General features: G+C 39.4%; 3 protein-coding genes across 3 annotated transcripts; 1 reads left to right on the forward strand and 2 right to left on the reverse strand.

The window, feature by feature from the left end:
* The first annotated feature begins 826 nt into the window (after positions 1-826).
* On the forward strand, positions 827-4,588 carry LOC133857112 (replication protein A 70 kDa DNA-binding subunit A). The gene is made up of 2 exons (XM_062292244.1): positions 827-1,295; positions 2,599-4,588. The coding sequence occupies exons 1-2, from the start codon at positions 1,036-1,038 to the stop codon at positions 4,211-4,213; spliced, it is 1,875 nt and encodes a 624-aa protein (XP_062148228.1). The 5' UTR covers positions 827-1,035; the 3' UTR covers positions 4,214-4,588.
* Positions 4,589-5,173: 585 nt separating this feature from the next.
* Positions 5,174-5,823, reverse strand: LOC133857114 (uncharacterized). Its single transcript, XM_062292245.1, has one exon. The coding sequence runs from the start codon at positions 5,701-5,703 to the stop codon at positions 5,338-5,340; it is 366 nt and encodes a 121-aa protein (XP_062148229.1). The 5' UTR covers positions 5,704-5,823; the 3' UTR covers positions 5,174-5,337.
* Positions 5,824-7,056: 1,233 nt separating this feature from the next.
* Positions 7,057-11,787, reverse strand: LOC133857271 (mechanosensitive ion channel protein 10-like). The gene is made up of 7 exons (XM_062292471.1): positions 11,533-11,787; positions 9,751-11,401; positions 9,530-9,653; positions 8,780-9,073; positions 8,500-8,702; positions 7,939-8,243; positions 7,057-7,358 (listed from the first exon to the last, which is right to left on the reverse strand). Exons 2-6 carry the CDS (start codon positions 11,199-11,201, stop codon positions 7,973-7,975), a joined length of 2,343 nt encoding a protein of 780 aa, XP_062148455.1. The 5' UTR covers positions 11,202-11,401; positions 11,533-11,787; the 3' UTR covers positions 7,057-7,358; positions 7,939-7,972.
* Positions 11,788-11,809: the final 22 nt, after the last annotated feature.

Genomic DNA, 11,809 nt, shown 5'->3' on the forward strand with positions numbered 1-11,809 from the left:
AGCTTGGTAATATGATTTTCTTTGTAACCAAATGTTTTTGTCGAAGGGGACATTTTGTTACTATTGGTAAATTCTGCTTTAACATTTAAACAATTAGTTTTCGTGATTCATAATTATGAAAAAGTATTACTTTTCAATGAGATGAGTTTCTTTTTCTTTTTGAGTAGTGCTACTTTTTATATTCATTTTACACACGTTGATGTGACATGCTCTACGAGGTTTCTTTTTTTTTTTTTTTAAAAAAAATTTCTCAAGTGACTCACATGGAAAGGCACTTAAAACATGCAATATCAGCTAGTGCATAATGAGTGTGATAAATGAGTGAAAAAAGTTGTATGTAATTCGTTAAAAGAAATTTGTTAAACACGCCACATGACACATCATCTCTCTAAAAAAGAAAAAGAAAAAAAGTAATGACAAACTGTTGAAGGTAATTTTAGGGCTGAAAAAGTGGGTGGTTAATAATCATCGCAACCGCCTTTTCAGCCCTAGGTAGTTTGTTTACTTTATCAATATCATTATGACTTATGAGTAACGCTAGTGATTCATTCTAAATTTAATAGTAATTTTAAAAGTCAAATCAATTTTAAAAGAATAAAAAGATAGTCTATAACATTACTTATATAAAACAACTAAATAATTAATTATTTGTAAACTTTTAGTATATTAAATTAGATTTGGCTTGGGTCCCAATTCAATTGAAATTGGGACGTATGTTGAACAATAGATACTACGGGTTTAAATCCCAACCGCCGAATTTCAACTAGCCACAACGTAAGATGTAAAAGATGAAAATGCACTATATAACGAAATTCTTTTATTTCCTTCAAAAAAATCAGATCTCTGGCCCCACCGAGTCAGTTATTTTCCTTCTCCAATCCCCCGCCACCATCACTCTCCAAAACATCAAATTTCTAATCTCTCTGCCTCTCAATTTCCATTTCTAGGGTTTCAGTGTCACCACCTCTCCGGCTGTCGCAGCGGGTAGGGTTTTCCTGTCTCTCTCTCGCTCTCTTCGATCGGAGGTCGAGAGCCATGGCAGTGAACCTGACGCCGAACGCAATTGCGGCGATAGAGTCCGGCGACGTGAACGCGAAGCCGCTAGTGCAGGTGCTGGACATCAAGCTGATCGGGAGCACGCAGGAGCGGTACCGGTTGCTCCTCTCCGACGCCGTTTCGACTCAGCACGCCATGCTGGCGACTCAGCTCAACGACCGGGTCAAGTCCGGCCGGGTCCGGAAAGGCTCCGTCGTCCAGTTGGTCGAGTACATTTGCAGCCCCGTCCAGAACCGCAAGTGAGCTCGCTTCATCAATCTTTAATGTTGGTTGATTGATTGATTGTCGACTTGATTTCGATCATTATTGCTATAACGATGAGGTTGTTTTGATGATCGAACGGTACTGTTTTCGTTTGCTTTGCTGATTGATCATTGACTTAGTTGTCATCCTTATCGCTATGAGATTGGCTGTCTGTCTACGTGCTAGAAAAAGTAGTTATCTGTGCTCTGATTTTTTTTTTTTTGGATGAACTAAACCATTTTATAACCAAGCACTTCAATTACAATTCACTCCAGTCAAAACTGGACACTCTCCCAACAACAGGGAACAACACAAACATTACACGGGAAACCACAACCTACAATAGAAAACACAGCCGACTAAAAGCAGAGAACAGCAAATCACATGATTACAACTTCCAAATCTGTGCTCTGATTTTTCGTCGATGCGAGTTTGAGCTGGTGAAATATACTTATGAAAGGCTCTGACTCCTCTGAGAAGTTCAATTTAAAATTTTTGAAGCTCTACTATATTCAGGATTTAAAAGAAAAATATTTCATTTTGGAAGAACTTATTTGCTTTCGAAAGCAAAAGTTTGGCTTGGCATTTTACTGAAAGAAGTGAGTAGTTCGAATTTAAGATCAAAAGGAGAATTCTAAGTTGAGATGCAGAATATTGTTATTTGTTGGGCTTGTGTGGCTATGGGTTGTGAATTAGATTTTGAGAATTAACTAGAAGTTGTTGGCATTTGAGGAAGTTATTTTCGAAATAAATGAAGAAAGTTTCTGAGAAGATTATTTAAGCTACCACCTTTTGTATTGGAGTCAATCACTGGTGGGCTTTCTGCAGAAAAATTGATTATAAAAAGAAAGGGATAAAACTATATATGAACAAAATTTTTGAGGACCAGTTCAATGTTTTGTTTGATTGGACTTGTTTTGCGTACTTTCTTCTCGGCGCCAGTGAATCTGGGAAGAAAAGAAATAAATTTCTCATGCTCTGAAGATATATGAAGTTGGATAATATGTCTGAAGCATAAGCCATGATAAGGTCATTTTGCATTGTAGAGGAAAAAAAGAAACTTAAATTTATGTAATTAGCAAAACCTTTTTATTTTATTTTTTATAAGTGTAATTAGCAAAACCTTTAGAACAGTCTTTAAATGATTACTTTGTTACTCTGAAGATTCATGCCTACTTAGTTGAAGAATTCTCCCTCCCTCCCTCCCTCCATCCCTCTCTCTCTCTCTCTCTCTCTCTCTCTCTCTTAAAAGCACACTTAAAAGTCTGGAGTGAATTTTGAATGGCACCATTTTTACAGGATAATTGTTGTGCTGAACATGGAAACTATAATCCCAGACTGTGAGATAATTGGGAATCCAAAGTCACTGGTTGAATCTGATTCAGCAGCTCAAAAACCATTGTTTAATGGCAATTTAGTGCAGTCAGCAAGGGTTAGCAATAACAATTTCAGTGCCCAGAAACCAGGTCATAACGTGCAAAATTTCCCACCAACTGTTCAACCTCCATACAAACCACCGCCAAATTACAAAAATCATGGTCCAATTTTGAAGAATGATGCACCAGCACGTATAATTCCCATTGCTGCTTTGAATCCTTATCAGGGGCGATGGGCTATCAAGGCTAGAGTTACTGCAAAAGGCGATCTCCGTCGCTATAATAATGCCCGGGGAGATGGGAAGGTGTTCTCTTTTGACCTCCTCGACTCTGATGGTGGAGAAATACGTGTCACTTGCTTCAATGCTGTTGTTGACCGCTTCTATGATGCTATTGAGCTCGGTAAAGTTTATATGATCTCAAAGGGTAGCTTAAAACCTGCTCAGAAGAACTATAACCATCTGAAGAATGAATGGGAGATATTTCTCGAGGCAACTTCGATGGTGGAGCTTTGCCCAGATGAAGATGGTTCTATACCAAGGCAGCAATTCTCCTTCAGGCCTATCAGTGAAATTGAGAATGCTGAAAACAATTCCATACTTGATGTTATTGGTGTTGTGATATCTGTGAATCCTTCAGTGCCCATTTTGAGAAAGAATGGGATGGAAACTCAGAGAAGAATCCTGAATCTGAAGGATGGATCTGGCAGGAGTGTTGAGCTAACCCTCTGGGGGGAGTTCTGCAACAGGGAAGGTCAAAAGCTGGAAGAAATGATCAACTCTGGGGGTTTTCCTGTTTTAGCTGTCAAATCTGGGAAGGTTAATGACTTTAGTGGGAAATCAATAGGGACAATTTCTGCGACACAGCTCCTCATAAATCCTGATCTGCCTGAGGCTCATGGTTTGAGAAACTGGTTTGATGGAGTTGGAAAAAGTGCTTCTTCTGTATCAATTTCTAGAGAAATTATTCTAGGAGGATCTAAGAATGAGATACGTAAAACAGTGTCTCAGATCAAGGATGAGGGTTTTGGAAGATCAGATAAGCCAGATTGGGTAACAGTGAAGGCAGCCATATCTTTCATTAAGACAGATACTTTCTGTTACACAGCCTGCCCATTGATGATTGGAGATAGACAGTGTAATAAGAAAGTGACAAGGTCAGGAAATGCAAGATGGCAATGTGACAGGTGCAATCAAGAGTTTGAGGAGTGTGACTATAGATACCTTCTTCAAGCCCAAATTCAAGACCATACAGGATTGACTTGGGTGACAGCTTTCCAGGAATCTGGGGAAGAGATCTTAGGTTGCTCGGCAAAGGAGTTGTATTCTTTGAAGTATGAAGACCAGGATGATGACAGGTTTGGAGGAATAATCCGGAGCAGACTCTTCATCCAATATCTTTTCCGGCTTAAAATCAAAGAGGAAATGTATGGTGATGAACAAAGGGTTAAGATCACTGTAGTTAAGGTGGATAATGTGAACTATTCTTCAGAGGGCAGATACATGCTAGATCTGATTTCAAAGTTTCCTAGGCAATGAAGGTTTCGAACCAACGTAAATGAGTTAGGATGCAGGAGCTTTCTTCCTGCCACGATGCCTGACACCTCTTTAGTGCGCAAGGTAACACCGAACTTGTTAGTTATTCTATAAATAACTATCAGCAGATACAAATTTATATACGCCCCCCACAAGTGCAGTTCTAGGGTGGGCACCGGTATTCTTCATACTCCAGGATTGAGGTGCATTCTTTTTCCAGTTTACTTAATGATTTAGAAGTCTATATCTTGTATTGACCTTTGAAACCTACACTGGCATTCATGTTGAATTCCTAAGAGAGGTATTATTCTAGTGTTCCAACTTCTTCATCGTGTCGGATAATAATTTCATTTTGTACATCATACTGCTTCTTACTTCTGAGTGCCTGTTAATTTATTTTTATTTTTATTTTTATTAAGTAATTGAAATATCATTAAAAGCAATAAGGTGCGCTCATGTACACAAGAAGTATACTTGCGAAAACACCCAACTATAAGGAGAAAATAGAACAAGGAAATCATGATAACTAATCACCGAAGGAAAAACAAAAGCTGATGTCCAAACATACAAGAGTATAGAAATATAACGAATTAATTTTCTCCAAAGTCGTCTCGTGGTCCTTAAAACTTGTGTCATTTCTTTCCCTCCATATATATATTGCAAAAGACACGAAAACACAATTTTTCACTCAAAAGCACTCTGAGCGTTACCGGCAGTCTATCAATACGCATATAAAAGTCGACTATTCGTTTAGGCATAACCCAAGACAGGGAGGGAAGAAAACATCTTATAACCAATTTGAAACTTTGGATATATTCTTGATATCAAATGGTTGAAACTTTGTGGTCTTGCTACATTAGATAGACCACGTATCAGATCTTATACCCGAACTTTGTGGGTCTCTTTGTGTAGAACTGATTGCTGAGGCTGAGTGGGTTGCTTAACATTCCCAAATACTGCAGAGAATATGAAAGATGGAAATTAAATTTCAGAATTCAGTTTCCGGCTAAATTACAGCTGAACGAGTCGCATATTACAAACATAACAGAGATCATTACTAAAAACATCAAACAGATACATGGAACTGAAAATCAATAAATTTCCAGGATTCACAGAATTGTTCTCTCTCAGCTCCGCTTGACTGGGTCAAAGTTGGAGACACCAACGACAGCACCAATTATCACAGTAAGCACGACTCCACCGGCCGCAATACTGAGCAAGAAGTTCTTGAGGGATGGAGAAACCCCAGAGCCAGCAGCCTCAGCCACCTCTGGTATCACCATGGAAGCCGTCAGCGCAGCTGCGGTGAGTCCTGTGACTGCCTTCTCCTTCAGAGAAGCCCTCACTTGAACCCTCCCACTTGATTTTGATGCAGCTAACGCCTTTGAGGGCCTCACTGGAAGTGGCCTGAGGAAGGCCTCTGAGGATGGAACCCTCTTTTGGCTGGCATAGGTTAATGGCATTGCCATTGAGACCGCAGATGTTGAAGCCATATCTCACTCTTTTACTTCTCTTCCCTCTCCGTTCCCGCTGCTTCTTTATGTGATTAAGTTGATTGACAAGGTTTTGATGCGAGTTTTTGAGAGGGAATGGGTGGACTTGGATAGAGGTGGGTGGAACAAGGAGGGGAATGAGAGGTCGAAATATTTTGTCATCTTTATCTCTGTCCTACGTGGCAGCTTCTCCAGTTGGAGCCGTGGATAAGGTTATCTTATTGGCCCAATCACCATCAAGCTTGAGAATTTGTTTAGGTTTCTCATAGTTTGCCTTGTCGCTAATAATGGTGCCAATCGCTAATGATAGTACGGGTCGGGCTTTCCTAGATGTGATTGGGTCCAGCCCACGTCATGTTGGGCCGAAACTCAACAAACTCGTCCATTTTAAAAGGACGGTTGTAGTTTTTGATAATAAATGCGAATTAGGATCCCCGCAACAGAGACTAGAGAGAGAGGATTTTGGGGCCTACCTTCTTTGGATAGTTTGTCGGTCGTGGAAATCATGTTAAAAGTACCACTCCTACGTCATCTGATTTCTCTCCCGATAATGATTTAACGTGATATTGGTTCAGCCTAATTTGAACAGGAAAAGAAAAACTAATCAAATTGCAATCCCTATTAAAATTGGTTACTGGAGTTGTTGTCTACGTGGTGTCTAAGAAGCATTCACGACAAGGTAAAGGAGTAACAATGTCGCTACAGCCTCTGATTTCAACAATATTGCAACCTGGAATAATGCAAAGCCATCGTCCACAAAGTAAATGCAGATGTTGAATTCATTCATTTTAGCCCACCAACAATTCTACACCTAATCCGCCACAACTTGTTTCAACCAACAAAGCAACGCACAGCCAAACAACACGAAATATAATTTTATCTCATATTTCAATTAAAATTTCACGTATTGAGCCTTTAACGGTCTTTTAGATTTGATCTTTTCTTGTAGTCAAGAGGCCGAATTCCAAATACAAATTCCAAATACAAACGTTAACAAAACAATATAACACCTTTGATATCATCATTGCAGATAATATGTTCACCCCATATTCTATTTCGTTACTGGCATGTGCAGCTTTAATCTGTCTTCCATCATTTTGGATGCTACAAGAGTTGGACTGGCTTTTGCAGCTTTAACGCATTAGTCAAAAAATTGAATCGGTTACTGCCGACGTAATAAATGTCATGTAGACTGACACTCTATACAAAAAAAATTGTAGTACTCTTAATAGCACTATATAGTGATTAAGGTTTGGCCTGTGTTCGTAGTGGCAAAAGTTTTGGAACATGCATGTAGCAAATATGTTAACAAAGCCTTGCCTCTGAGCTACGACCATATAAGAAGCAGGAGAATAATGATAAGCCAGAATACCCGCATCTTTGAAATTGAATAAACATGAACTCATCCTAAACTTGTAATAGACAATTTTTGAAAAACATAACAATCAGGATTTTCAACAATTCGTGATCACTTTGATGCGGCTCTTTTCCTTACAACCAGCCGGAGAATGTCGCAATTTTTGTTCATTTTACAGGAGGTAAGAACTGAGATCCAGCTTGAATCATCATTCTTCCTTGAGATGAATTACAACAAATCCTGCTCTTTGCTTTACAAACCACAGAGACTAGGAATTCACCTCGCATGCACCTGTCCTCTACAGAGGGATGAAAAATTCAAGATTAGTTACAATTCAATTGATTCAGAACTGTTAGTGATGACATTTCCAGCTAAGAAAATCTTGCAAACAAAAATCAAGTTATGAATTTGCTTTTGACTTTTAACATATGGTCAGTACGAGAGCAACAAAAACCTCAAAAGTCTATTCCGTAGCATGTTGACGTAGTAATGCCAATCAGTCTTTGTTAAAAAAATAATAATAATAAATGAATTCCAAAGGCTTTGTGATTTCTAGCATTACTTTATCCAGATAAATAAATAGGCATTTTATTGAAAGAGAGGAAAATGATGAAGTATACAAGAAGTCTACTAGATAACTCCTAAAAATTTACAATCCAAAGTTTAAGAGATCAAAAAATTATAGGAAAGATGTAGAATGAACACTGCCTAAGACAAACCTCCAGTCATAAAAAGTTTTCAGGATTTAAGATTTAATCAGGGACGAAAGTAAGTTCAACTCTGATGCAAGAATTTGATCATTATTGCCACAGAATCTTTATCTGCGGTATCAGAAGCCATGCATGCAGTGTTAGAAATATCAGAGAAGAAGCGCAAACCTGCAGCAGAGGAAAATTTTTGCACAAAGAATCGTCACCCCAGAGGTTGAAATGCTGGAGGAGCTGAGTCAACATATCTGAGATGAACTTCTTGAGGCAGCAGATGATACTTAATACCAAGCTCTTCAAAAATTTTCTTCAGCTCTAAGAGTAGTTCGGATCTCCGACTGTTCTTATCCCCATAGTTCTGAAAGTTTATGGTGTGTGTGACGTAAAGACCCATTTTCATCTTGTTTACATTCTCAATCTCCTTAACAACCACATTATGGCCAGGACGCCAGTGTTGAGGCTTGCTCTCCAAGTACCTGAAGTTTTAAGGACAGCCATCTCTAATCAACAAAGTATTTCTTAATCCCAAAAAAATGGAAACAAAGGGAACATAACACGGAAATTGAGCTGTACTGTCAGTATTGGAAAACCATTAGTTCATCATTATGTTTGATCAGATCTAAACATCTCTGCCTTTTGAGATCAACTAGTGTTTGAACATATCAGAAACATGAAGATGAGCCCCCCACCAATGTTAATGCAGCATACTTAAGATAATTAGAGTTGACTTACGTTTTTATTCTCCCTTTTAGGGCTCCAATACTCTCAATGGAAGTAGAAACATCTACCGCAAATTCAACAGAATCACTCATTTCTGGGCTCCTGTAAAAGTTGCTGATCGGTTTGGTAGACAGAACCGAATTTGGATAGAATATTTTCTCATTGTCATATTTCAAGAAGACTGTTGTCAAAATGTTCATCTCTTCAACAACCATCTGTGAGGTAGAAATACGTCATGCATAGTCACCCAGATCTAATAGATTAAAATTCATTCTTAGGATAAGGGAGTTACCTGCACTCCATCAACAACACAACGGTCCCCTACATCAAATGGGTGCATCACAAATACAAATATGATGGCTTCAAACATGGTCTTGGCACTATTACCAAACATAAACGCCACAAGTAGAAGTTGAGAAGAAATGAAGACAAGGATTTGGGTTGTTAAAAATCCCATCATAAGTAACCCCACAATAAGGGCCACAATAAGCACAATCACTGAAGCAATCTTGTTCAGCTCCTCTATGGCTGTTTTGGTATCATTCAAGGAATGTGCCAGTGATTTGCGTTCGAGGTAAACATTCACCTGCAACCAAGAATGATGTTATAAGAGCCATGATTTGAAATTTCCCCTACCACAGTTTCACTACTGTGAAATGGAAATATAAAAAGTTGTCATAGACAGACTCTACTCCCCTAACTAATGTTCAAAATCTAAGGTCATGCAAAAGAGAAGGTTCTGAGAGTTACAACCACATGTATCTGAGAACTTAGTGGACATAGAGATACTTGAATTTATCTTGTTGAACAATGTAATAATTTTTTTGTTGTATTTAACATCATTCCAAATTTTCAGTTGTACACATCACTCTGAAATATTATTGGCGTGCAAATAGTCATCAAGAGGTGTTTGAGAAAGATTTCATGTTTCGATGATAAAAGTTCTGGGGAAGTCCGGGCTCGAGCAAAACATTTAGAAAAAATCAGATATTAGGAAGGGCCCGTTGATCTGATAGGAAAAACAACTTGATAGAGAACTTACCAACCAGTTCTTTAAAAATTTTCTCTTGATCTTTCTGGTTTCTGCTGCTCCTTCAATCAGTGGTAGCAAATTGTCCACCTCCTCCTTTTTCATGAAGCGCAAGAGGTCCTCCTCATCAATGTACCTATAGTACGTAATTTGACAGAGTTGTTAGGGAGACAATTCAGAAACAAATAAGTCATCAGAAAATTGTAGGAACTTTTACAAGATGACATTCTCACTTGCTTCTAGGCTTCGCTACATTATTGAAAATCCGATAAGCAGCAGCCTGTGCTTCCCACTCGCTAGTGATCTCCTCATCTTTTTGCTCACTCTCATCATCATCATCAAAATTATCTAGTGTGTTTGAGATGGTAGACAGTCCAGAACCTCTTATGACACTAACTAATCCTTTCATGGTCCAAGCAGAAATTTTCTCTTGCTTCATTCTTTTGAGCTTGTCTACATCAATCACCTCTTCTTTCCCCTCACCCTTTGCTTTCTTCATATCCCTAAAACTCAATTGCCCCGCACTTGCTGAGGTCCCAACCTTTTCTGCCATCTCCATCAGCGGAGGCCCTGAAAGGGTCCTAAGCACATACTGATGAAAGATTGATTCTTGAATCCGGTCAAAGAATCTCGTGCACTGGAAAGAAGTAGACAGTAACTTCACTAACAGATTCTTCACAAGCCATATAGCTGCCCCAATAAGGCAAGCAGCAAGAGCCCTCGTGATATAATTTAGAACCTGAGATGTTTTCCTCGATCTTTTTACCCCCCTACTCAACAACAAACCCCATGCTAGTAGAACCAAACACAACCATACAAAAACTTGAACACTCCTCTTCAACCCGTACACAAAATACAAAACATTCTTTTTAAGCAAGAAGTTCCTTTCAATCAAGAAAACCAAAACATTAATGAACCACCCAGTGAACAATCTACCACAGAAGATTACCAACACTAGCACACTCAATTTCCACAGTTCCAAACCCCAAATCACACTGTTATGCAATTTGTCAACAGCTAAGCTAGAAACCAAAAACCCCATAATACACACAAACGCAATCCACTCAACCAAGACCGTCATTTTCAACTTCTTACCTATTTTCTCTCGCACTTTAAGATTGGCCGACTTGTACACCTCATCGTCATCTTCGTCCTCTCCTCCTGGCGATCCGATCAACGGCGTTCTGGGTGTAATTGGTGCTGACTTCAAGTTATCCCGTGGAGTACTAACACTGACTCTGTGGCTTGGGGAAGCGACATTCGGTGAGTTCCTATTACGGGTATTCACCAACTCGGCCTTCTCTTTCGCCAAATTGGCATCACCAGCATACGATGGCTCCACCAATCTCGACTTGGGCTTCGAGAACGCCGATTGCGCAAGCGATTTTCTTCGCGTTAAGGTCTCATTTGGGATCTTCGGAGGCTTATTAGGAGTCGGACTTGGGGCCGGAGAAGTAGTGGCTGTAAATGTAGACGTTTGGGCTCGGCTTTTGAGATCCTGCAGCTCTGTTAGCTCCAAGTTTGAACCTTTATTCGATTTCGGAGAAGACCCAAACCGGGAATTCTTTGAAACAGTGTAGGAACTGCTATCTTTGCAGGGGACGAAAGCTTCTTCGGTACCCAGAATCTGCACAACGACCTCGTTTGTTCCTTTCTTCTCTGTCACGCCATTTTCTCCCTCCATGGAGAGAGCTTTCCTTGGCACTGTTACAAAGCTCTAATCTTTTGCAATTTCAGTCACTCAGCCTGTAGCTTTTACGAATTTTCCCGGGGAAAAAAAAAATCCCGCTCATAAATCAGAAACAACGCGCTACTAACTAGTGGTTCTAATCCAGGACTTAGCTAAGAGGGAGCATAATGGTCGGTTTGCCTAGCAGGAAAGTTCTGAATAAAAAAATAGAAAAAGAAAAAAGAAAAAAGAGAATAAGAATAATCGGGATCTTACCACGTCTATTTCAATTTGCCAAGTGATTCTTATGATTAACTAGGAAAACAGAGTGACACAGAGGAATAACCTTTTTATCTGTTTATAAGACGCAACTCGATGTTTGATGAGGCAAAAACCTGTTTTGTTTCACCCAGAAGCCGGCGCTAATGAAGCAAAGTGTTGGGTTAAGAAAGAGCAGCGAGGGACAATAGTAGGGCGAGCCGCCATGAAGTTGCTTGTGTTGGGTCAATATATAAAAGGAAAAGAGAAGGAGATAGAAGAAAAAAAAAACGTGGGCTGCGTTTGTTGCTGACTGCTGAGGGTTGAGGAAGGTGAATAGGCAGGCTTTCCAATTCTAGCAGGAT

The sequence above is a fragment of the Alnus glutinosa genome, chromosome 14 (genome assembly GCF_958979055.1).
Source record: "Alnus glutinosa chromosome 14, dhAlnGlut1.1, whole genome shotgun sequence".
NCBI lineage: Eukaryota > Viridiplantae > Streptophyta > Magnoliopsida > Fagales > Betulaceae > Alnus > Alnus glutinosa.

Bases quoted from the DNA above. Each gene is read 5' to 3' on its own strand.
- LOC133857112 (XM_062292244.1), top strand. From the start codon at position 1,036: ATGGCAGTGAACCTGACGCCGAACGCAATTGCGGCGATAGAGTCCGGC. The intron at 1,296-2,598 runs GTGAGCTCGCTT...CCATTTTTACAG, and splicing joins AGCCCCGTCCAGAACCGCAA to GATAATTGTTGTGCTGAACA.
- LOC133857114 (XM_062292245.1), bottom strand. From the start codon at position 5,703: ATGGCTTCAACATCTGCGGTCTCAATGGCAATGCCATTAACCTATGCC.
- LOC133857271 (XM_062292471.1), bottom strand. From the start codon at position 11,201: ATGGAGGGAGAAAATGGCGTGACAGAGAAGAAAGGAACAAACGAGGTC. The intron at 8,703-8,779 runs GTAACTCCCTTA...TCTACCTCACAG, and splicing joins GTGTTGTTGATGGAGTGCAG to ATGGTTGTTGAAGAGATGAA. The intron at 8,244-8,499 runs GTAAGTCAACTC...TTAAAACTTCAG, and splicing joins CTAAAAGGGAGAATAAAAAC to GTACTTGGAGAGCAAGCCTC.